The 22,799-nt window shown below is 48.8% G+C and overlaps 1 protein-coding gene across 1 annotated transcript; it reads right to left on the bottom strand.

Annotated features, from left to right (window-relative positions):
* Window positions 1-13: 13 nt before the first annotated feature.
* unc13d (unc-13 homolog D (C. elegans)) lies at window positions 14-20,993 on the bottom strand. Its single transcript, XM_079757209.1, has 34 exons — window positions 20,808-20,993; window positions 19,818-19,853; window positions 19,652-19,705; window positions 19,498-19,551; window positions 18,501-18,608; window positions 18,319-18,378; window positions 18,129-18,195; window positions 17,373-17,553; window positions 17,208-17,252; window positions 16,992-17,063; window positions 15,693-15,762; window positions 15,493-15,597; window positions 14,629-14,721; window positions 14,435-14,535; window positions 13,666-13,783; window positions 13,422-13,543; window positions 11,241-11,331; window positions 11,073-11,129; window positions 10,756-10,853; window positions 10,335-10,386; window positions 9,495-9,625; window positions 9,000-9,117; window positions 8,116-8,268; window positions 7,637-7,732; window positions 6,302-6,508; window positions 5,560-5,634; window positions 5,323-5,402; window positions 4,741-4,855; window positions 4,006-4,077; window positions 3,410-3,493; window positions 3,088-3,208; window positions 2,167-2,290; window positions 1,644-1,879; window positions 14-1,376 (listed from the first exon to the last, which is right to left on the bottom strand). Exons 1-34 carry the CDS (start codon window positions 20,871-20,873, stop codon window positions 1,261-1,263), a joined length of 3,378 nt encoding a protein of 1,125 aa, XP_079613335.1. The 5' UTR covers window positions 20,874-20,993; the 3' UTR covers window positions 14-1,260.
* Window positions 20,994-22,799: the final 1,806 nt, after the last annotated feature.

Raw genomic sequence — 22,799 nt, 5'->3', positions numbered from 1 at the left:
CAAACTCTGTTGTCCTTTTTTTGTTTTTAGCCTTGAAACCAAAATGTTTTTTTTATATTTGGGTGAAACCAAAACGACGACTCTCCTAAAAGAGCGAAAATTCTGAAACGAGAAAGAACAAAGGCGCTTGTTATGCACGTCGCTCTTCTCATTGGCTCACGCCAGCGTCAGGGGATGTTTGAGCCAATCAGGAACGGCTTCAGAGTCAGAATCATTTCTCAGACGTGGTTCTGATCCCAGAGGTTTTCAGTGATCAATAACTCTTGTAATCAATCACTTCAATTAGTATTCAGAACAGTATGGATGGAGAGCGAGTCGATATATTATGACCGCTCGGTAGCCACGCCCCCTCTGCATCTCTAGCGCTTCTCTAGAAAACTAGAGTAGAAAAGGGATCCATCGACCCTATTGGCCAGCCACACTGTCACTCACCAGGTATGCACCAATAGAGCCGCTGATCCCGCCTCATCTTCCTCAACGTCAGAAAGGGTCGCACGAAACGGAGTGCCGAAGGATATCGCTATGGATACCGCTAAGTCTCAGAAGGCCATCCCATAATTGCTACAACCAAACGGGGGGAGGGGGGGGCATACAGTTACCAGACAGCTGGTAGGAATACTGTGGAATATCTTTTGGAAGACTAGGTTTTCCTTACCCTTTTAGCAGAAGCTAAATGTTAGCAAGCGTTAAGAACAACAGTTAAGTGTTGTTGGGCTCGGTTAAGGGGCTCTGTTAAGGGACTCTCAGGGTTGGTTCTGTGTTTTTCCACGACGACTGGGAGCAGGAGGGCAACTTAACACAATCAACACAAATGTACTCAAGTCAACTCGTGTAGTCTTTTGAAATTACATCTATATTTTTTCATATCTTTGGCCTGGAGAGCTTGGTCACATTACCGGATCGTTCGACTTTCTAAATCAATGGCGCGCCATTTTGTCGGCCATGTTGTTTTGTTTGTTTTTTTCACATTTGTAGTAACCTCTCAAATATGACCATATATCAGAAAAAGTCCATTAAAAACGATATATACAAACTTTTACATAGTTAGCAGATGTCACGACTCTTCTGTTGTACTGATGAGACAAGATCATGGAATAATATTGGGCCGTCGGCCGCTGGTCAAACTGGATCCAGACCGTCTGCATCCCCGACAACGTGTCCAGCATCAGTGTTTCTGTCTCAACCCAAGTTTTTTGGTATCCATCAATAAATGTATATTTTTGGAAGACGCTGTTGTGTTGCCCGTGTCTCAGTGTTGGGTTAGGACTGCTGGAGCCCCTCCAGGGACTGCTTCTCCCGCCGTCGGCGCGTCTTCACGAAGGCCTGGGCGTCCCGCTCTCCCTTCCGGGACTCCAGTAGCTTCAGGATGCTGTCTTCTGCTCGTACGACAACACAAGAATCAAAGAAACACGGCTCAGCTGCTGAGTTCGAAATAGTTGCACTGGTGCAGAAATAAATCTAAGATAATCCCGGGTTAAACTACAACTGGATCTGCTACGCCCCACCTGGTCAGGGGTTTTTTTGGGGTATTTTTGGCATACTGCATTCTCCAAACTATGTATTGGGACATACTGAGGCTTTTTTCTGGCGTACCAAATAGCCGTAGCCGCTGGGCTTGGGGGGAAGGGGGGGGGGGGCGTTACCGTTGGGCTTGGGGTGCATCAGAGGAAGGCGGATCTGCGCAGGGGGGGTGTTGACAAGGAAGGAGAACTCCTCCTCCCCCGGCGGCGGCGCCCCGGACTCCCCTGCCACCCCGGGGACGGCCTTCAGGGCCAGGAAGGCCTCGCCCTCAAAGTCATCCCAGGACATTTTGTCGTGGTCCAGCACCGTCACCACCAGGCAGGCCCCAGGGGCCCGGCACTGCTCTAGGGACACCAGGCTGGGGGAGGAGGAGGAGCAAGAGGGAGGGAGGAGGTAGAGGGAGGTGGAGGAGAGAGGCAGAGCAAGAGGGAGGGAGGAGGAAGCAGGGAGGAAGATGAGATAAAGGGAGAGTAGGGAGGTGGAGGAATGGAGAATCATTGTTATTGAATATAACGACAGGTCAGACTTTTGTCCAATCTCCTTTCTCTAATCTCTCCCAGGCTTCAGAGAGAGAGAGAGAGCATAGCATTCATAACATTCATGACGTAAGACGCGCACGTGATAGAGTTGAGCGGGGACACGTACAATTCGAAGGCCTCGTCGAAGAGGGGGTTGAGGTCGCAGTACCGGATCTGCGTGCGGCGGGTCTCGACCTCGGGGAAGACGTGGAATGGCTCCAGGCTCAGCTCCACAAAGGGGTCACTGAAGCCTGAGGAGGAGGAGGAGGAACATCAGCCCTGTTCTGGTCCATCAACAGAGCACCGAGAAAGAGACTAGATCTCCTTGTGTCACATTCATTACGTGTTCTGCGGACTGTAGAAGGTGGTGTGTGTATGTGATTCCTGGCAGTTTCGGTTTTTCGTCTTAACCTTGTTGTAAATGGTAAATGGACTGCATTTATACAGCGCTTTTATCCAAAGTGCTTTACAATATTGCCTGAAATTCACCCATTCATTCACACATTCACACACCGACGGCAGAGTCAGCCACGCAGGGCGACAGCCAGCTCGTCTGGAGCAGAGAGGGTGAGGCGTCTCGCTCAGGGACACCTCGACACTAAGAGGAGCCGGGGATCGAACCGGCAACCTTGCTCCACCTCCTGAGCTACTGTTTTTTGGCCAAGTCTTGCATGACTAATAGGTTTCAAATCTCAATGAGACATAACCTGCTTCAATAAAGAACTGTCATCAGTAGAGGAAAGTTGCAAATGTTTAGAGAGGATTGTACTTATTTTCCCCCGATGGTGGATCAGTGACTGTGCCGCTAATGCGGACACAAACCGGTATGTACGGGACAATCTTTACAAGTCCTTCATTGTTAGAGACGATTCTCTTACTGCTACAGGGACCGTCACGTCATCGACTGACCCCCGTTAATGGTACCGGTTAAGGTACCCGTTAGGGTACCGGTCAAGGTCCCGGTTAAAGGTTAACCCCGTGTGTTTACCGTTGGAGTTCATGGGGATGAGGTTAAGGTACAGGTTAAGGGTTAACCCTGTGTGTTTACCGTTGGAGTCCATGGGGATGAGGTTGACGGCGTTCAGGACCTCCACACTCAGCCGGTGGTCCGAGCGCCGGTAGGTGATGAGCAGCGTGACGGCCCCGTAGCGCTCCGCGCCGTGCACGTTCTGACACAAACACAAGGGCACACGCGCACACACACATACAGGCACACACACACACACGCACACACACACAAAGAAATAAGGTCAATGTGAGCAGGCCACACATGTCTTCATTGGATCGCACACGCAGGCTCACGGGCACGTGCAAGCTCACGCACACACAAACAGATGAGGTCAACGTGAGCGCGGACCAGGACCACTCACCTGCTGCGTGACCTTCCTCTCCAGAAACCTCTCGATGAGCTGCTGGCTGCTGAGGGAGTTGAAGGTGAGATGGGCCTTCAGGGCCTGAGGGGGGGGGCAACCAGGGGGGTTAATGGAGCGCACATCGACATAAACAAACTGCATTTGTACAGCGCATTCCTAACCAGTGGCCACTCACTTACAATATTTACAATATTGCCTAATATTAAACCCATTCATGAACCCATTCACACACTGACGGCGGTGTCAGCCACGCAGGGCGACAGCCACGCAGGGCGACAGCCACGCAGGGCGACAGCCACGCAGGGCGAGGCGTCTCGCTCAGGGACACCTCGACGCTCGGCGTGGAGGAGCCGGGGATCGAACTGGCAACCTTTCGGTTACCAGTCAACCCGCTCTTCCTCCTGAGCTACACGCCGCTTCCACATAAAGGCCTGTGGCCATAAACGCATTAAAACCAAAACTAAGAAGAATACTGTAGCACTGCAAAAAAAGGAATTATAAAATAACGCAACACAGAGACTGTTTAATAATCAGCTGTTACAGGAGTCTGGGGAAACGTCCCTGATCATAGACTTAAAGACAGGAACCCTCACCTTGTACTCTTCAGACTGCAGTGCCAGCAGGGGCAACCCGTTCCCCTCGGCGTGGAAGCACTGCTCCAGACACTGAAACACAATAAAACAACACAGCCCATCACAACACAACACGACAACACAACGACAACAGAACCACACAACACACACACAACGACAACATAACACAAGCAGTGAGTACCAGCCCCACTGCCTACTGATTTTATATTGTCTCTATTTCATTTCCTTTTCTGTTTCATTATTTGGTATCCAATTACAGATGAGTGTTTCGTGTTTTTGTATTTTTGTACCTGACTACCTCTGATACTGAGGTAAACCTTACACCCGGCTATCAGAAAGAAACCCTTGTATTTGCGAACTGAAACAGCAAAAGAGCTCATTGTGATTCTGATGGTCAGAATCACATGATGCCCCCCAAGGTCTCAGGTGTGTGTGTGTGTGTGTGTTTAGTAAGACAGCAGGGCAGCGTCTGAATACGACGAGGTAAGCTGACACGCTGCAGGTCATGCTCATGCATTTAAAGCCCTATATGTAAACACACAGTACAATAACACAAAGGATACTTCTGTTGAATAAATGTCTTGCAAACACAGGCTGAACAATCCCCAACAACATGTCAGTTCAAGGCTTCAACTGTTCAACTTTAAGCCAATGAGAAACCAGCCGCAGTAACCAGTGTCTGCCCATAGGTGGTGCTGTTGCGGAGGTTTTGACGCGAGTGCGAGGCGGACCGACCTGCAGGGTGTACAGCAGCCGCTGGGCGAAGACCATCAGGCCCTCCAGCTGGGAGTGCTGGGAGGCCACCTGGTGGAGGCTCTTCACTGAGTTGGTCCACAGAGGGGTCAGCAGGCTGGACCGGTGGGGGGGGGGGGGGGGGGGGGGGGAGAGGACCAAAGAGTGAATGTAAATAAAACAGTAAATGGACTGCATTTATATAGCGCTTTTATCCAAAGCGCTTTACAATATTGCCTGACATTCACCCATTCATGCACACACCGACGGCGGAGTTGGCCACGCAAGGCGACAGCCAGCTCGTCGGGAGCAGTCAGGGTGAGGCGTCTCGCTCAGGGACACCTCGACACTCCGCTAGGAGGAGCCGGGGATCGAACTAGCAACATTGCGGTTTTCCAGCCAACCCGCTCTGCCTCCTGAGCTACTGCCGTGTGTGGAGCAAGAGCAAGATCCAAACCGTGTGAGACAAGCGGACAGGGACACCGAAAAGAGGCACCATGACTGCGAGAGAAGGGTTCTGTAGCGAGTAGGAACCACAACCAAGATCCAGTGAGGGTCTTTGTTCTGGGAGGAGGGAGACGGTACCTGTTGAAGTTCTCCTGGACCAGGTTCTCGTTCAGGTAGGTGAGCTCTCTCTCCAGGAACACCATGAGGGGACCCACCGCCTGCGCGCAACACAACACAAACACACAAACGAACACACACACACACAAACAATGACACAAAGCAACACAAAACAAGCGTTAAAAAGGGAGAGAGCGGATCAGAGCAGAGAGGAACGGTCGGTTCTCAGAGGGGAACCGGGTCGGTTCTTCGTCTTACGTCCTCGGTGGACTTGGAGGGGATACGGCGCCGCGTGGTCATGCTCTTCACGTGGGTCTCAATGTCTGTATTCAGCTGGAGAGAGAGAGACTGTTTACTGACTGGTGTTTACTGACCGATTCTCCTACCTGTTTAATGACTGGTTCTCCTACCTGTTGACTGACTGGTTCTCCTACCTAGCTGTGACCGACTAGTTCTCCCACCTGTTTATTTACTGGTTCTCCTACCTAGCTGTTTACTGACTGGTTCTCCTACCTGTTGACTGACTGGTTCACCTACCTGTTTACTGACTGGTTCTCCTACCTAGCTGTTTACCGACTAGTTCTCCTACCTGTTGACTGGCTGGTTCTCCTACCTGTTTACCGACTGGTTATCCTACCTGTTTACTGACTGGAGTTTACTGACTGGTATTGACTGGCTGGTTCTCCTTCCTGTTTACTGGCTGGTTGTCCTACCTGCTGACCAATTGGTTATCCTACCTGTTTACTGACTGGTGTTTACCGACTGGTTCTCCTACCTGTTTACGGCCTGGTTTTCCTACCTGTCTGCTGAGGGTGTGTGTTTACTGACTGGTGTGTGTTTACTGCTGTGGGTGTTTACTGACTGGTTCTCCTCCCTGTTGACTGGCTGGTTCTCCTACCTGTTTACTGACGGTGTTTACTGCCTGGTTCTCCTACCTGTTTACCGCCTGGTTTTTCTACCTGTCTGCTGAGGGTGTGTGTTTACCGACTGGTTCTCCTACCTGTCTGCTGAGGGTGTTCAGGGCCGAGCGGATCTCCTTCTCCAGCACCCCCTGGGCCTGCAGCAGCTGGGAGTCCAGGGTGTTGCTGAACTGGCTCTCTGCGATCACGTGATTGGTGCGTTCCCGGAGCCCCGCCCAGTTGAGCTGGGTGGGGAGGCGGGTCAGCACGGACCGGAGGTGCTCCAGGTCGTTGACCACCACGCACAGCTGGGGACGGTGGGGGGGGAGGCCGTTAGTGAGAAACAGGGCGGTCTCTTAAAGGTGTAGGCATGCTTAGGATCTGTGGTTGGAGTGTAATCTGTTAGAAAATGTGCATTTAGTCCCTTTGGATAAAAGAATGCATGCTAAATTACAAAATATCAAATACATATCGATATGTGATGTGTATTTAATATAAGTATGTCATCGAGTGAAAGATCAACCAATGACTACGGGGAAAACACCACACTAAGGCCCAATCCCATTTCCACCCCTTACCCCTTCCCCTTACCCCTCCCCCTTGTTTTTGTAGGGTAGGGCTGTCCCAATTCTCATTTGGGTTAAGGGCTAGGGCCAAGACGTAGGGCTACGTAGCCCTTGAAATCAAGCTTCCAAAGGACCACACTTTAAAGGGAGGGCTTTGAGGAAAAGCCGGCCAGCAAATTTGGCAGATGTGTGGGTCATAGAAATGCGCTGTACAAGACTGATATTATTATTATTATTTATTTATTTATTTTTTATCATTCGGACTCATGCTGCAAAGTGGACTCGAAGTCATGCACGGACATTGCATCTCTGAGCTCGACATAACACTTGACATAAAGGTCAATAACCTTTGAAATATACATACAAGCTTTTGGCGCTCATATTATATATTATATTATTAATAATAATATCACTAATAATGATATTATCGTATTAATAATATCTTATTATATATGATCTTTATTTGAAAGAGCATATGCACAGAAAAGCAGATGGAGGGAGTTACCCTGGAGCTCCCGTGAGTTTTTAAAGCCATGTGAAATGTCGCTTAGGGAAGTTATCACCAGCATTTCTGTCGTTTTTATCCCAGAATTCATTATGTTATGCGAGGCAACGCAACGCATGCTTGATCTGAAACACGCCTACTCTTGGCCTCTGTTGACATAGCAGTCCGCGAGCTTCAAGCGATGATGACGCGACGTAATGGAGGGGTGTCTCATTTCTTAGGGGAATGTTTTACCCCTCTGTATTGAGGGGCAAGGGGAGGGGGGAAGGGGAAGGGGTAAGGGGTGTAAATGGGATTGAGCCTAAGCTTGTTTTGCAATCACTCTCTCTGATTGGCTGAGATGATCCAAGGTCCCGCCCCCTCACCATGTTGACGGCCACTCCGTGGTCCGAGTCCGCCGACAGCACCCGGACACGCCCCTTCAGGAGCTGGCAGTAAGTGACCACGATCCTACACACGTCCTGATGCGCACACACACAGACACACACGTACACACACGTACACACACACACACACGCATACAGGTGATCATGCACTCACGGACACACACACACACACACATGCGCACACGCGCACACACACACACACCAAACATAATGACCATGTTATACACATAATAAAACACACATCATTTAACTTTGACTCCAACACACACACACACACACGCACACACACATTTAATGACCATGTTATAAACCTAATAAACGACACATCATTTAACTGTGCACACATTCCACAGAATCAGCTCCAACGGCAACTCATCGATCCCTCCTCCCACCTGCAACAGTACGCGTGACATCACAACACGGGCAGCCTATCAGAGCCCGGCGGGGGCGGGACCCACCTCGGTGAGCTTGACCATGAGCATGAAGCCCTCCTCGGGGTCGGGCCAGGACAGCTGCTCCCACAGCCGGCAGATGGGCTGCACACACGTCACCAGGTCCACGGCCGAGGAGCTGTGCTTGATGGGCACCGCACCCGTCTGCAGGGGCTGCAGCTTGGGGGGGGAGGGGGGGGGGGGAGAGAGGAGACCGGAAGGATGGACCAGGGGAGAGACCGTAAGGAGGGACCAGAGGGGCCGTAGGGATCGAACAGTGGGTAGACCAGAGAGAGAGAGAGAGAGAGAGACAGACTGACAGACAGACTTCTAAGGTGCTTAGAGCCACAGTATCTCGGTTGTGATTGAAAGATTGTCCAACGGACCTTTACCCCCCAGTATGTCTGAAAGATCTCTGTTCTTTATTGGACTCTGACACTCTTCTCCCCCACCCCAACACACTGGACAATGTGCTATTGAGTAATCTTTATATCTACCTCTGGCTCTTTCTTTTTATGTTTTTATGCAATTTCAATTATGTGCAATATGTGTCACTTTTTATTCACTTTTGACTTTTACTGTTTGTCCATTTTGTTGTCTGTCTGTTGACTGACCTGTTCAGCTCCTGGAGGCCTGAATTTCCCCAAGGGGATGAAGAAAGTATCTACAATGTATCTGAACATAGAAGGCTATGGGTGGAGGTCCTACACGCAGCAGGCTATGGGTGGAGGTCCTACAGACAGGAGGCTATGGGTGGAGGTCCTAAACACAGGAAGCTATGGGTGGAGGTCTTAAACACAGGAAGCTATGGGTGGAGGTCCTACAGACAGGAGGCTATGGGTGGAGGTCCTACAGACAGGAGGCTATGGGTGGAGGTCCTACAGACAGGAGGCTGTGGGTGGAGGCTCTACCTGGTCCACCTGCACCGCCCGCTCCACCCGGTCCAGGGTGGTGCTGAAGGCCTTGTTCAGCCAGTAGGGCAGGGCGTCACGGAACCGCTCGTGGAAGTTGGTCAGCTCTATGTGGTCCCTGAAAGAGCAGTCATGTTATATATCATTCATATATCATGTTATATAGCATTCAAATGAAGCATCCTGCCCTTAAAGTGCTCAGATTCGACTAAATTGTTCTCTGGTAAGATATGGAAGCTATTAAAAATAATAGTTACACTATATAATAGTGCAAAGTAGATAATAAGAAAGCCTGAAATGAAAATAAAAGTACCAATGCCTCAAAATTGTAATAAACTGGAGGACTAGAGTAAAGTTTGTTTCTGACCGTGAACCAGGCGATATGTATCCCATATCTGACCCTCTGATATCCTGTCTGGTTCATTAGTGTGTGTGTGTCCCGTGTTCTGTGTGTGTCTATCTGTGGTGCAGTCTGAGGACCAGCGTGGTAGGGACCTCTTCTGCAGGAAGGCCTTTTCCTTGTGGATGGACTGCAGGCTGAGGTAGACGGGGAACAGGCTGCTGGCCAACGCCGGCTCCATCTGGCCCTCCATCCGACGGAAGGACCCCCGCAGCTCCTCAGCGAGCTGGGGGGGGGGGGGGGGGGGGGTATGATGGATGAGAGGGGAGAGAGTAGAGGAGGAGGGAAAGAGGGAGGAAAGGAGAGAGGAGGAGAGAGGGAATGGAGAGGAGATAGGAAAGGATCAGGCAAAGGGAGGACAGGTTTGGAGAGGTATGATAGATGAGAAGGGGAGGGGAGAGAGGAGAGAAACATTTACATTTACATTCAGGGCATTTAGCAGACGCTTTATTCCAAAGCGACTTAAAATAAGCAATTTGTCAGAAGAAAGAGGAACAACAATATATTGCTGTGAAGAAGTAATGTTCAGCGATATATTGGATGTTGGAGTAAGGATGTTCATAGAACACAAGCACTAAAGATCACTAGGTTAACCCATTCCCCGTAGACAACAAAGACAGCTAGGATGAGACGCTACACAATGCTAAGTACTATATTTAAGTGCAAGGACGTACAACATACAATAAGTGTGTACATTAAGTGCCGGGACGTTCAAACATTCAAAAGGAAAGAGGGTGGAAAGGAGAGAGGGGAAGAGAGGGAAGGGAGAGGAGATAGGAAAGGATTTGGCGAGGGGAGATTGGGACAGGTTTGGAGAGGAGACACCCAAGGACAGGTGGAAGGTGGACGGCAGAGGAAAGCCATCCAGAGAGACGAGATGTTTCCTCCTTCATCAGGCCGGTAGTGAGTTCACTGAGAGCGACTGCGGCACTCACCAGGGAGTCAAGCCTCTGGTAGACAACGGTGAACAAATCCACCTGCACAGTGCTTTACAGCAAGGAAAGAAAAGGAGAAGGAACTGTAAAAAAAAAAAAAAACACCCACTGACACTGCGTGTGTATATTAAGCCTTTGTCACTACGTACACATTGCACTATTTCGTACATCCTATTTCATTATCCATTGTACACATGTACGTACTATATGTCTGTATAATATGACTCTATAGGTAATCATGTGTTGTTTGTGATCGTGCTGCTATCAATTCTCTCGTGCAGAAGTCATCGAGGCCCCGACCTCAAGGAGACTTCCTGAGTGCATGAAAAAAAACATGTGTTTACTCGATACCCTCGCATTTGCGTCGGGCTGGTCTGAGTGCGTCTGCCTCCACCCACGTGGCGTGTTGGCTCCACCTCACCTGACAAACACCTGGTTCCAGACTGTTTTGCAGTTCTTCACGTCCTCCTGCACTTCGTTGATCAGGCGTGCAAGGGCGCCCACAATCTCGGCCAGTTCCTGGGGTACGAAACACACAACACAGGATCAATGTTACATTAACCTTGAGGGCGTTTAGCAGACGCTTTTATCCAAAGCGACTTACAATACCATACAGAGTCCAGGTGAACTCTAAACAAGTGAGTCTTGATAAGAATAGAGTAATAACGGATGGAAGAACTAATAAAGCATTTATTTCACCATTCCGTTGACAGCCAGAAGGTTAGTCGTGATAATCACCTGGGTCATCGGTTGGTGTAAACCCTTCTTCGTTTTGAACCAGTCCTCAGTCCCATCCTAAGGAGGAGAAACCACTGCATGGTGTGAGGAGGGGAGATAAAACCACGGCGACGACGACGCTAACGGCCACTACAACGTCTGCATCGTCTGTGTACGGTCATCACTCACCTGCACCGCAGCCCTGACCTCCGCCTGCAGTTCAAACTCAGCTGGGTTCAGCTTCTGGAAGGCCTGCGTCTTACAGATCTGCACCAGAATCCTTGAGGAACCAGACCCACAAGCAGCCACTCAGGGAAGGGAGGGGTCTAAGGTCAGATGGTTATCAAACGTCCTCTGAACAGACAGACAGACGGACTGACAGACACACACACACCCACACACAATCCTGACGGCTGTGGACTCAGTTACTGCTCCTGGGGGGGGGTCTCTAAGGCAGGGCTACAGGCGTCTCTGTTCAGTACCTGATCAGGGTGTTCAGTCTGGTGGTAGTAGCTAAAGGCGTCTCTGTTCAGTACCTGATCAGGGTGTTCAGTCTGGGGGTAGTAGCTACAGGCGTCTCTGTTCAGTACCTGATCAGGGTGTTCAGTCTGGTGGTAGTAGCTACAGGCGTCTCTGTTCAGTACCTGATCAGGGTGTTCAGTCTGGTGGTAGTAGCTACAGGCGTCTCTGTTCAGTACGTGATCAGGGTGTTCAGTCTGGTGGTAGTAGCTACAGGCGTCTCTGTTCAGTACGTGATCAGGGTGTTCAGTCTGGTGGTAGTAGCTACAGGCGTCTCTGTTCAGTACCTGATCAGGGTGTTCAGTCTGGTGGTAGTAGCTACAGGCGTCTCTGTTCAGTACCTGATCAGGGTGTTCAGTCTGGGGGTAGTAGCTACAGGCGTCTCTGTTCAGTACCTGATCAGGGTGTTCAGTCTGGGGGTAGTAGCTACAGGCGTCTCTGTTCAGTACCTGATCAGGGTGTTCAGTCTGGTGGTAGTAGCTACAGTCGTCTCTGTTCAGTACCTGATCAGGGTGTTCAGTCTGGGGGTAGTAGCTACAGGCGTCTCTGTTCAGTACCTGATCAGGGTGTTCAGTCTGGGGGTAGTAGCTACAGGCGTCTCTGTTCAGTACCTGATCAGGGTGTTCAGTCTGGGGGTAGTAGCTACAGGCGTCTCTGTTCAGTACCTGATCAGGGTGTTCAGTCTGGGGGTAGTAGCTACAGGCGTCTCTGTTCAGTACCTGATCAGGGTGTTCAGTCTGGGGGTAGTAGCTACAGGCGTCTCTGTTCAGTACCTGATCAGGGTGTTCAGTCTGGGGGTAGTAGCTACAGCCGTCTCTGTTCAGTACCTGATCAGGGTGTTCAGTCTGGGGGTAGTAGCTACAGGCGTCTCTGTTCAGTACCTGATCAGGGTGTTCAGTCTGGGGGTAGTAGCTAAAGGCGTCTCTGTTCAGTACCTGATCAGGGTGTTCAGTCTGGTGGTAGTAGCTACAGGCGTCTCTGTTCAGTACCTGATCAGGGTGTTCAGTCTGGTGGTAGTAGCTACAGGCGTCTCTGTTCAGTACCTGATCAGGGTGTTCAGTCTGGGGGTAGTAGCTACAGGCGTCTCTGTTCAGTACCTGATCAGGGTGTTCAGTCTGGGGGTAGTAGCTACAGGCGTCTCTGTTCAGTACCTGATCAGGGTGTTCAGTCTGGGGGTAGTAGCTACAGGCGTCTCTGTTCAGTACCTGATCAGGGTGTTCAGTCTGGTGGTAGTAGCTACAGGCGTCTCTGTTCAGTACCTGATCAGGGTGTTCAGTCTGGGGGTAGTAGCTACAGGCGTCTCTGTTCAGTACCTGATCAGGGTGTTCAGTCTGGGGGTAGTAGCTACAGGCGTCTCTGTTCAGTACCTGATCAGGGTGTTCAGTCTGGGGGTAGTAGCTACAGGCGTCTCTGTTCAGTACCTGATCAGGGTGTTCAGTCTGGGGGTAGTAGCTACAGGCGTCTCTGTTCAGTACCTGATCAGGGTGTTCAGTCTGGGGGTAGCAGCTACAGGCAGGGCCGGCACTGACCGTTTCAGTGCCCTAGGCGACTTGACATTAAATCACGCCCTGGACAGGGCTTCCTGCATACTACGGTGAGGGTTTCAGTGCGCCCTAACGATTAATCCCGCGCCCCCTCCCTTCTCCGTTCCATTTGGGAACATGTTTGGTTTAATTTCGCTGGTTTCGTCTATTTTTATGAATTAATTAAGGGCACCACCAGAGGGCGCCCCCAACACATTTGCCGCCCTAGGCGCTCGCCTAGGCGATCGCCGGCCCTGGCTACAGGTGTGTCTGTTACCTGATCAGGGTGTGCAGTCAGGGTGTGGCGTTCTGCATGTCTGTTCAGTACCTGAGCAGGGTCTGCAGTCGGGTGTCGGCTTTCTGAGTCGGGGGGAAGATGTCCCGGTACTTAGACACCAGGTACAGGCCGTAGCGGAGGAACCCGTGCAGAGAGTCCCCGAGCTCGCGTTTCTAGAGAGGAGGCACGTCGGTGAGGTCGTTGCTTTACCTCCGCATTTTATATTTATGCGTTTGAGAATGCTAATTAAAACAAAAGTGTTGAAGTGAAGTGAGGGAGTGTTTCCGAGGCTCACCTGCTGGTACGGCAGCTCTTGCTGGCGCCAGTGATACTCTATGCTGGTGATCTGCTGGAACAGCACAGAGGAGTCCACCTCTAGCGTCTGGTACAGTTTACTGTACGCCACCCACTTCCTGCCGGAGAGCACAGCCGTCAGACACACCGGCGGTGCAGGAGTCTGGAGTTTGATTAGTACAAGTACAGTACAAAACCAAATAGAAAATGACACACTACAAAACAGTCTGAGAGAACACAGGTAGACAGAGCGGCAGGGTGACATGGCACGGTGTTAAGAACTACAAACCCAAGAGTGCAACGTCCCACTTTAGTCACCATGGCTGTCTGAACATGGAACTTCCCCTCTGTTTGACTTACTGGCCCCACTAGCCCTAAATAGAACCCACATCCACTGTCAGTTCTCCTCACTTCTATAAACTGTAGAGGTATGACATGACTCAGGATGTGTCTGTTTCGTATTGATGTGCCAGGAAATGACAGGTGAATAGGCGTTCGATTGAGTGAAAAGCGATGTAACAAGATGGCTCTGTCCATGCCCAGTTTAGTGTTACCACTAGAGTTTGGTTTCATCACCACAAAACTTTGTGCGGACTCATTTCTTCCTCTTTGTTCAGAGTATCTGATCTTTCATATGTGTTGATAGTATAGTGTGAGTGCAGCACAACGGGCACGCACGCACGCACACACGCAGACACACACACACACACACACACACACACACACACACACACACACACACAGGCAGCCTTAAGGGTTGGGTGGTTCACCCTAGGTCCTGGAGGAAGGGCGACAGGTTGTTCTGTGTGGCGTAGAGCTCCAGCAGCATCTGGCCCTCGCCGCTCATCTCCCCCTTCCACGGGACCCCCCCCTGGGAGAGCAAAGGCAGCATGAAGGGGTCTGCTCACAGGTACAGAGTCAGGGCGGTGTCCCGGCCTGTGTACCGGGGGGGCGCGGTGCCTACCTGCTGCTTGGTGATGAACGCCTGGACGAACTTCTGCAGGATGCCGCAGTAGTTGGTGTAGGCGCTCCGTCCAGCGCTCAGGATCTCGTCTCTCTGTTAGCCAGGAAGACAACCAGGAACACAACCAGGAACACGACCAGGAACACAACCAGGAACACGACCAGGAACACAACCAGGAACAACACCATGAACACAACCAGGAACACCACCAGGAACATGACCAGGAACACCACCAGGAACATGACCAGGAACACCACCAGGAACACCACCAGGAACATGACCAGGAACACAACAATAAACACAACCATAAACACAACCATGAACACAACCATGAACACAACCATATGCAAAGAACGTCTCACAGTCATGTTTGGTTTTCTATGAATATCTTCACTGTACCGATGGATATGTTGTTGATTCTCTTTCTTCTGACATATGCACACATTGTAGGTGGCTTCGGATAGAAGCGTCTGCTAAATGCCCTGAATGTAAATGTTCTTTGTTTGTATATATAGAAGATATAGACGATAGAGGATAGACAAAATACGATTGCTTTTACATTTACATTAACATTTGCATTTAGGGCATTTAGCAAACGCTTTTATCCAAAACGAGTTGCTAGTTTAACCCATTCCCAGTATACAACAAAGATAGCTAGGGTAAGACACTACACAATGATAAATACTATTATTAAGTGCCAGGACGTACAACATACAATAAGTGCGAACAATAAGGGCCAGTTTCCATTACATAACTGCTCGCTTTTTATTTTAAGTGTTTATTCGCGCTCTAGAATGAGCAAAACGTAACGTACGAACAACGCTAAGCCGTTGCGTGTCGTTGATGAGCTCGCTGTGGGCCCACCTCTTTGTGGATGAACTTGAGGTTGAGGTGGCAGCGCCCGCGGTCGGGGTACGTCTCAGTCCGGGGCTCCAGCTCGTACCAGCTGTCCTCTGTGCAGCGGAGGTCCTTGGTGAGGGGAGAGAAGGTTTTAACGACGGTGGTTGGATAAGCAACGTGTGACGGATGGAGAAACCACACGTTTGATGATGATGGAGATTTACCTGAAGCTTTAAGACAATCTTTCCCAGAAAGTCGTCTGCCCCCTTTTCCTTTTTGGCGTCCTTGATCATCCTATGGAGACAGCAGTAGGGGTGATCACGTCTTCATGTCTTAATGTAAAGGCTTAATGTAAAGGTAAGGCATCCCTTAATGTAAAGGCTTAATGTAAAGGTAAAGGCATCCCTTAATGTAAAGGCTTAATGTAAAGGCATCCCTTAATGTAAAGGCTTAATGTAAAGGTAAGGCATCCCTTAATGTAAAGGCTTAATGTAAAGGTAAGGCATCCCTTAATGTAAAGGCTTAATGTAAAGGTAAGGCATCCCTTAATGTAAAGGATTAATGTAAAGGTAAGGCATCCCTTAATGTAAAGGCTTAATGTAAAGGTAAGGCATCCCTTAATGTAAAGGCTTAATGTAAAGGTAAGGCATCCCTTAATGTAAAGGATTAATGTAAAGGTAAGGCATCCCTTAATGTAAAGGCTTAATGTAAAGGTAAAGGCATCCCTTAATGTAAAGGCTTAATGTAAAGGCATCCCTTAATGTAAAGGCTTAATGTAAAGGTAAGGCATCCCTTAATGTAAAGGCTTAATGTAAAGGTAAGGCATCCCTTAATGTAAAGGCTTAATGTAAAGGTAAGGCATCCCTTAATGTAAAGGATTAATGTAAAGGTAAGGCATCCCTTAATGTAAAGGCTTAATGTAAAGGTAAGGCATCCCTTAATGTAAAGGTAAGGCATCCCTTAATGTAAAGGATTAATGTAAAGGTAAGGCATCCCTTAATGTAAAGGCTTAATGTAAAGGTAAGGCATCCCTAAATGTAGAGGCTTAATGTAAAGGTAAGGCATCCCTTAATGTAAAGTCTTAATGTAAAGGCTTAATGTAAAGGTAAGTCATCCCTTATTGTAAAGGTAAGGCATCCCTTAATGTAAAGGCTTAATGTAAAGGCCTCCCTTCAGGAGAGGCTCTCTCATTCTCAGAGAAGTCATCCTACCTTCTCAGACTGTTGAAGTTGGTCTTGAGTTCCTCTTACCTTCTCAGACTGTTGAAGTTGGTCTTGAGGCCCTCCTACCTTCTCAGACTGTTGAAGTTGGTCTTGAGGCCCTCCTACCTTCTCAGACTGTTGAAGTTGGTCTTGAGGTCCTCCTACCTTCTCAGACTGTTGAAGTTGGTCTTGAGGCCCTCCTACCTTCTCAGACTGTTGAAGTTGGTATTGAGGTCCTCCTACCTTCTCAGACTGTTGAAGTTGGTCTTGAGGTCCTCCTACCTTCTCAGACTGTTGAAGTTGGTCTTGAGGCCCTCCTACCTTCTCAGACTGTTGAAGTTGGTCTTGAGGTCCTCTAGTTTCTGGGCCAGAGATAGCTCCTCATCCTTGTCCCTGAAGGAGTAAACAGAGCCAGTGAGGAGGTGTGGAGGAGAGGGGAGGAGTAAACAGAGCCAGTGAGGAGGTGTGGAGGAGAGGGGAGGAGAGCTGCTGATGATGAGAACAACGGGAGGACTGCACTCTGAAAGATCGTCTCACCACATCTCTAAGTGGAAACTCGCTCCTTCGGTGTCCTCAAACTCCCTGGAGACAGGAACAACAACCACAAGAACACACTGTTAAAGGGATGACTGCTGCAACCAAACACACACACACACTGGCACACACACAGTCACACACTCACACCCGCACACACGCCCTCACAGTATGAAGGTCTGGTTCCAGACAGGGTTGAGGGTCTGCCACTTGATGTCCGTGCTGTAGATCTTCTCGTCCGCCGCGGCGTCCTTCACCACAGACTTGCGGGGTTTGGCCCTGGAGCTCCGAGCACGACTCTCCTTCTCATCCTCCAGGATGGTCAGCAGGCAGTAGGGGTCGCTGAACCCTGGGACACACACACACACACACACACACACACACACGCACACACACACGCAGTAACGCACACGCACCCACCAGGCGCACAAACACGAGCGCACACATGAATGCGCACGTACACGCACACAAACACGACGAACACACGCACACAAACACACGCACGCATGCACGCACACTCACAGGCACGCGCACAAACACGCGCGCACGTACACACACACACACACACACACAGGCATGCACGCACGCACGCACACACACACACACACACACACACACACACACAAACACACACACCAGGAGGTCTGGGGTCGGGGTCTGCTTAGCTCAGTTGTCTTGTAACCGAAAGGTTGCTAGTTTGATCCCCAGCTCCTCCTAGTGTCGATGTGTCCCTGAGCAAGACACTTAACCCTAACTGCTCCTGACGAGCTGGCTGTCGCCTTGCATGGTTGACTCTGCCGTCAGTGTGTCAATGTGTGAATTAACCGATGTAAGTCGCTTTGGATAAAAAAAGCGTCTGCTAAATGCCCTAATTGAAGGTGACTCTTATATTTTGAATACAACCGGTTGAGGTACTCTACCCACCAGAAATGTCTTTTCCCAGAATCCCCTTGGCCTCCTTCACCATGGCCATCAGACAGTACACAGGGGGCTGTGGAAAGAAGACCATCGTCACATCCAACAAACGGAAGCTTTGTAGAACAGGAAGGCCATATTTGCAGATGTAGGGTTTAGTCAGATGTGTTAATGGGTCATCTCAACCCCCTGTTCTCACCTCACATCTCAGGACTTTCTCCATCAAGCTGTCGTGCTCTGATTGGCTCATCGGGAAGGCCTGGCAGGAAGTGAGAGGCAGACCCCAATGAAACCTGACAGCCTTCTAGATGACTCCTGCAGCACTAAGTATGAGCTCGTACAACGACAGAGTGCACGGGGGGGGGGGGGGGCGGTTAGTACCTCTCTGATGTAGCTGTGGAGCTGTCCATCTGAGAAGGTCTCGCTGGAGGCAGGCTTCCCCAGTTTGTGGACGATGGTGTACAGCAGCTCCCGATACAACGGCTTCAGCTGAACAAAAGGAGATGCATACGGAGTCGGGGGTCTTAGCTGTATTCAGCCCATCCGGACTCTTCCCTGGGGTTTACTCCGAGTAGGTCTGGACTGCTGTCCCCCCAAAGGGGGGCACCCTGATCCTCTCAATGCAAAAGTGGCTGGGGGTGGCATGTGGCTCAGGAGGTACAGCAGGCTGGCTGTTAACCGGAAGGTTGCTAGTTTGAACGCCGGCCCCTCCTAGCTGAGTGTCGAGGTGTCCCTGAGCGAGACGCCTCACCCTAGCTGCTCCTGACGAGCTGGCTGTCGCCTTGCGTGGTTGATGCCACCATCGGTGTGTCACCGAATTGTCCACCACCGCGGTTTCCCTATTGGTCGCTATTGCACAGATAGAAAGCAGGGAGAGGAAGCGAGTCCTCTCGGCTCGCTGCTACCGGACTCCTGCTCAACCCTGATTGGACAATGGCGCGAGTAGTAGGATAAAGGAGAACCGATTCCTATACCTTATTGGTTTTTGATCATATTATCTTCCGTAAAGGGAAGTGGTGTAGTAATATACACCGTGTGTGTTGACGTTTGGACATGATGTGTCGAGATACAGTGAGGTGTGTGAGGTGATGCGGTAACGGCTGGGGTTGGTTAACCAAGGTTTGAATCAGGTTTGAAAAGAAAGTCTTTGCGTGCTTGCATTTCAAAATGCAACATGTTTGACGTTGAACGGGGTTTGGGATGGCATGCAAATGCATTAATCCTTTACTTTATGGATCCTCAGTTCTGTGGTTCATGAAGACTTTGTTTCATTCCACTGAATACATAACAAATACAAAGATGTATCGTATATTCTTTGGTAGTTATTATCCTAGTATATTATATACATGAAGCAGTTATGTAAAGAGACGCAGCATACCTCAAGCTCCTTATGTTTTCTCTCCTTCTCTTCTGGCTCCTCATCTTGTAGATCCTGAGAACAGTCAGACTTTGGCTTTACACCAAAACCACCAGAGAGCGCAGTAATCTGAGATGGATAGTGGGTACAGTTTGGTGATGCACGCCCATCTCACCCTTCTATCCTTCTTCCTGGTCATTCCTAGTTTACGCGTGTTGCCGGGTGAGATCTGACGAACGAGGCAAAGAAACATGAAACACACACGAGGAGACATTCCATCACAGACAGGAGAACGATAAGGAGAGATGGAGACGGACGCGTGGAACCGTGAGTCCTTCTACCTGTCTGTGTCGGTTCCGAGGGGAGACGGGAACCCGCTGTGAAGGAACAGTGAGTGGGTGAGGGTTAGGGTCATTAAGAATGAATGATGAATGAACACACACACACACACAGAATAACAAATAAAATAACAAAATAAATAATGGCAAACTAACTGAATATTAAATTGAATGTAGAATATTGACAAAGCTGAGGTATTGCGGCACACAAACACACACACACTCGCACACAGAATAACAAATGAAATAACTAAAATAATGGCAAACTAACTGTTAACTACTGAATGTTAAATTGAATGTAGAATATTGACAAAGCTGAGGTATTGCGGCACACAAACACAAACACACACACACACACACACACACAGTGAAAAGCTTCCTCATCCTCATGAGGAAATAGACTCTTCGCTATAACCCAGATCTTCTATATCAGATCTTCTCTAACATACGTACAGGCGTGCATTCAAATTGTGATGTGCAACACCTGACATCTCTCTGACTACCTCTTTCATACTGGACGTATACATTCAGAGTGTGCAATGAAACAAAAACAAACAGGGCCCTCGTTCTCTATTTTTGAACACACACTCACACACACACACACACACACACACACACACACACACACACACACACACACACACAGAAGTGACATGCTTAATAAGGCATTAGTTGACGAATCGCTCAGATGAATCATACAGTACATTTTTTAAATAGCAGTTAGGACGAAATAACTTCCTCTATCTCCTCCGATGACTTCCTCTACTCATATACTGTACATACCTTCTTTATTTTACATATTTTAAACTAACTGAAACAACAACCACTTGGTCATCTAAATATTCAATTTGATTCAGACAGAACACAGAACCACTGAGTGTGACAGATCGTATGCCCAGATCACAGACTAAGCTATAGACCGCAGACCTCGGCTGAAGGTCGCAGAGCAAAACAAAAGCCCCTTCTGTCCACTTGTCATGGGACGGCCCGTACCTGGTCAGGTGCATCCAGGGAATCGTCTCCGGGGACGGCCAACCCACTTTGCGACTTGGACGCCATGGTGGCGAGGGTTCAACAGCTGGTGCTCCCCTACTTTAGGAGTTAGAAGGAGGTTAGTCACGCTGGTAAAGTGCAAAAGGTCCCAGCTTATCACTGGAGAGACACTGAGGCACTGAGAGAGAGAGGAGAGACACAGAGAGAGGAGAGAGAGAGGGAGACTGAGATACAGAGAGAGAGAGAGAGAGAGAGAGAGAGAGAGGAGGAGGAGAGAGAGGCGTCTACGACATGTTTGTTATCCACTTTCTATGACAGAGCAGGAAGTCCTGACTTCCTGTCAAAGGCGGTAACTGTTATGCATTAGTGTTTCTTCATCTGGGGCGATGGGACAGTTGGCTGTTGATTACATCTGAACAGCTTCTCATCTTTTCTCACGAGTCTGACACAAATACATCCTGTGGACACAAGCTAGATGGACACGTAAGGCCTACCCCAACCTGACCACAGCTATTGAGCAAAGAGTTTTGAGGTGTCCTCTCGATAAATACCCATACCCGTGGAGACACTTTGCATAGTCTGCCTCAGCCTTGTGTGTGGGAGTTTTCAACCTCTACACAAAACCAAACCTATCTAATAAACAGCCAGTGAGGGTGAGATTGCAGTCAATAAATGTATGTAGGTGTTCTCTCTCTCCTCCAACCCCACTCTAGGCCAGTTTCACTAGTATCACATAGTTCCCGGAATTAACTAAGAAGTGAAGGTTAGCGGTCTCGTTGCAAAAGTGCCTACTTCTCTGCGTCGGGCAATGCCTCCTGTGAGAGAGGGACCACAGACAGCTCTCTCACACGCTCTGTCTGTTGGTCACCATAACTTCTTTGCTACTCACAGTTTAATGGAAATATCGGAAGAATGACCTTCCTTGAGAGGTCTTCAGAACATAGTCCGATAAACTGATAAACACATCCTGTGACAGATATCTTTGTTACATACGGGGAATGGGTTAACCTAGTGATTGTTAGTGCTTTGCACTTGGTTCTATGAGCATCCTTACTGTACCAACAGAGATATATTGTTGTTCACCTTCTGCTGACAAATGTACTCATTGTGAGTGGATTTGGATGAAAGCGTCTGCTAAATGCCCTAAATGTTGATGTTAATGTTCATTGTAGGGATTGTATAGAGACTAGACTACTTAAATAGCTCAGACTTTCATACTGTTGGTATAAACTGTACATATAAAATAAAATAAAAACGATCACAGTAGAGGACAACTATGGGGCAAATTACTCCAGGATAATAAAGGATACACCTCATCATTATCTATCTATGGAAGGGGTTTTCAAAGTATGAGAGAGTGAGCCCCCCCTCAGAGAACAAATTTCAGCTGAGCCCCCCCCCAAATTTTTTTTTCTAAATCCCTGTGTTTTGAAAGATCTTTTAATTATTTTACACATTTTAAACATCTCTGATCATATCTTAAACCTCTCTGACCATATTTTACACATTTTAAAGATCTCTGATCATATTTTTTTGAAACATTTTAAACATATTTCTGAAACATTCTAAACATCTGATGTGCGTTTTTAACACATTTCTTAACACATTTTAACATGTGTGTTCGAATTCTCAGTGGTAAATTTCATGCACTATATAATGGGCTTAAAATACCCAAAATGTTAGTGAACATACGATGTTCCGTACATGTTACTCCCGTATACCACAATGCAATGCGGTCGTGTTTTCCGGAGGAGAAGAAGCTGAATAACCGCGAAAACGAATAGAAATGTCAACAATTTATTTGGGATTTAACATAGAAATGGAACATTCAAAATTAATTAAAAAAAAACTTGATCAAAGAAATGTTACATTCAACATCAATACAACCTCCAGCTTCCCTCGAGGGTGCCCGGTTTGTTTACATGATGAGGGCGCAGCTGTCTGCGTCACACAAATACCCGGCGCATTTACTGACGCAAAAGACGTTTAGAA

The sequence above is a fragment of the Pollachius pollachius genome, assembly GCF_949987615.1.
Source record: "Pollachius pollachius genome assembly, chromosome: 19".
Classification (NCBI taxonomy): domain Eukaryota; kingdom Metazoa; phylum Chordata; class Actinopteri; order Gadiformes; family Gadidae; genus Pollachius; species Pollachius pollachius.
This window is presented reverse-complemented; position numbering and strand designations above follow the sequence as displayed.

Bases quoted from the DNA above. Each gene is read 5' to 3' on its own strand.
- unc13d (XM_079757209.1), bottom strand. From the start codon at position 20,873: ATGGCGTCCAAGTCGCAAAGTGGGTTGGCCGTCCCCGGAGACGATTCC. The intron at 10,854-11,072 runs GTGATTATCACG...TTCGTACCCCAG, and splicing joins TACACCAACCGATGACCCAG to GAACTGGCCGAGATTGTGGG. The intron at 5,403-5,559 runs GTAAGACGAAGA...TGTTGCGCGCAG, and splicing joins CCTCCAAGTCCACCGAGGAC to GCGGTGGGTCCCCTCATGGT.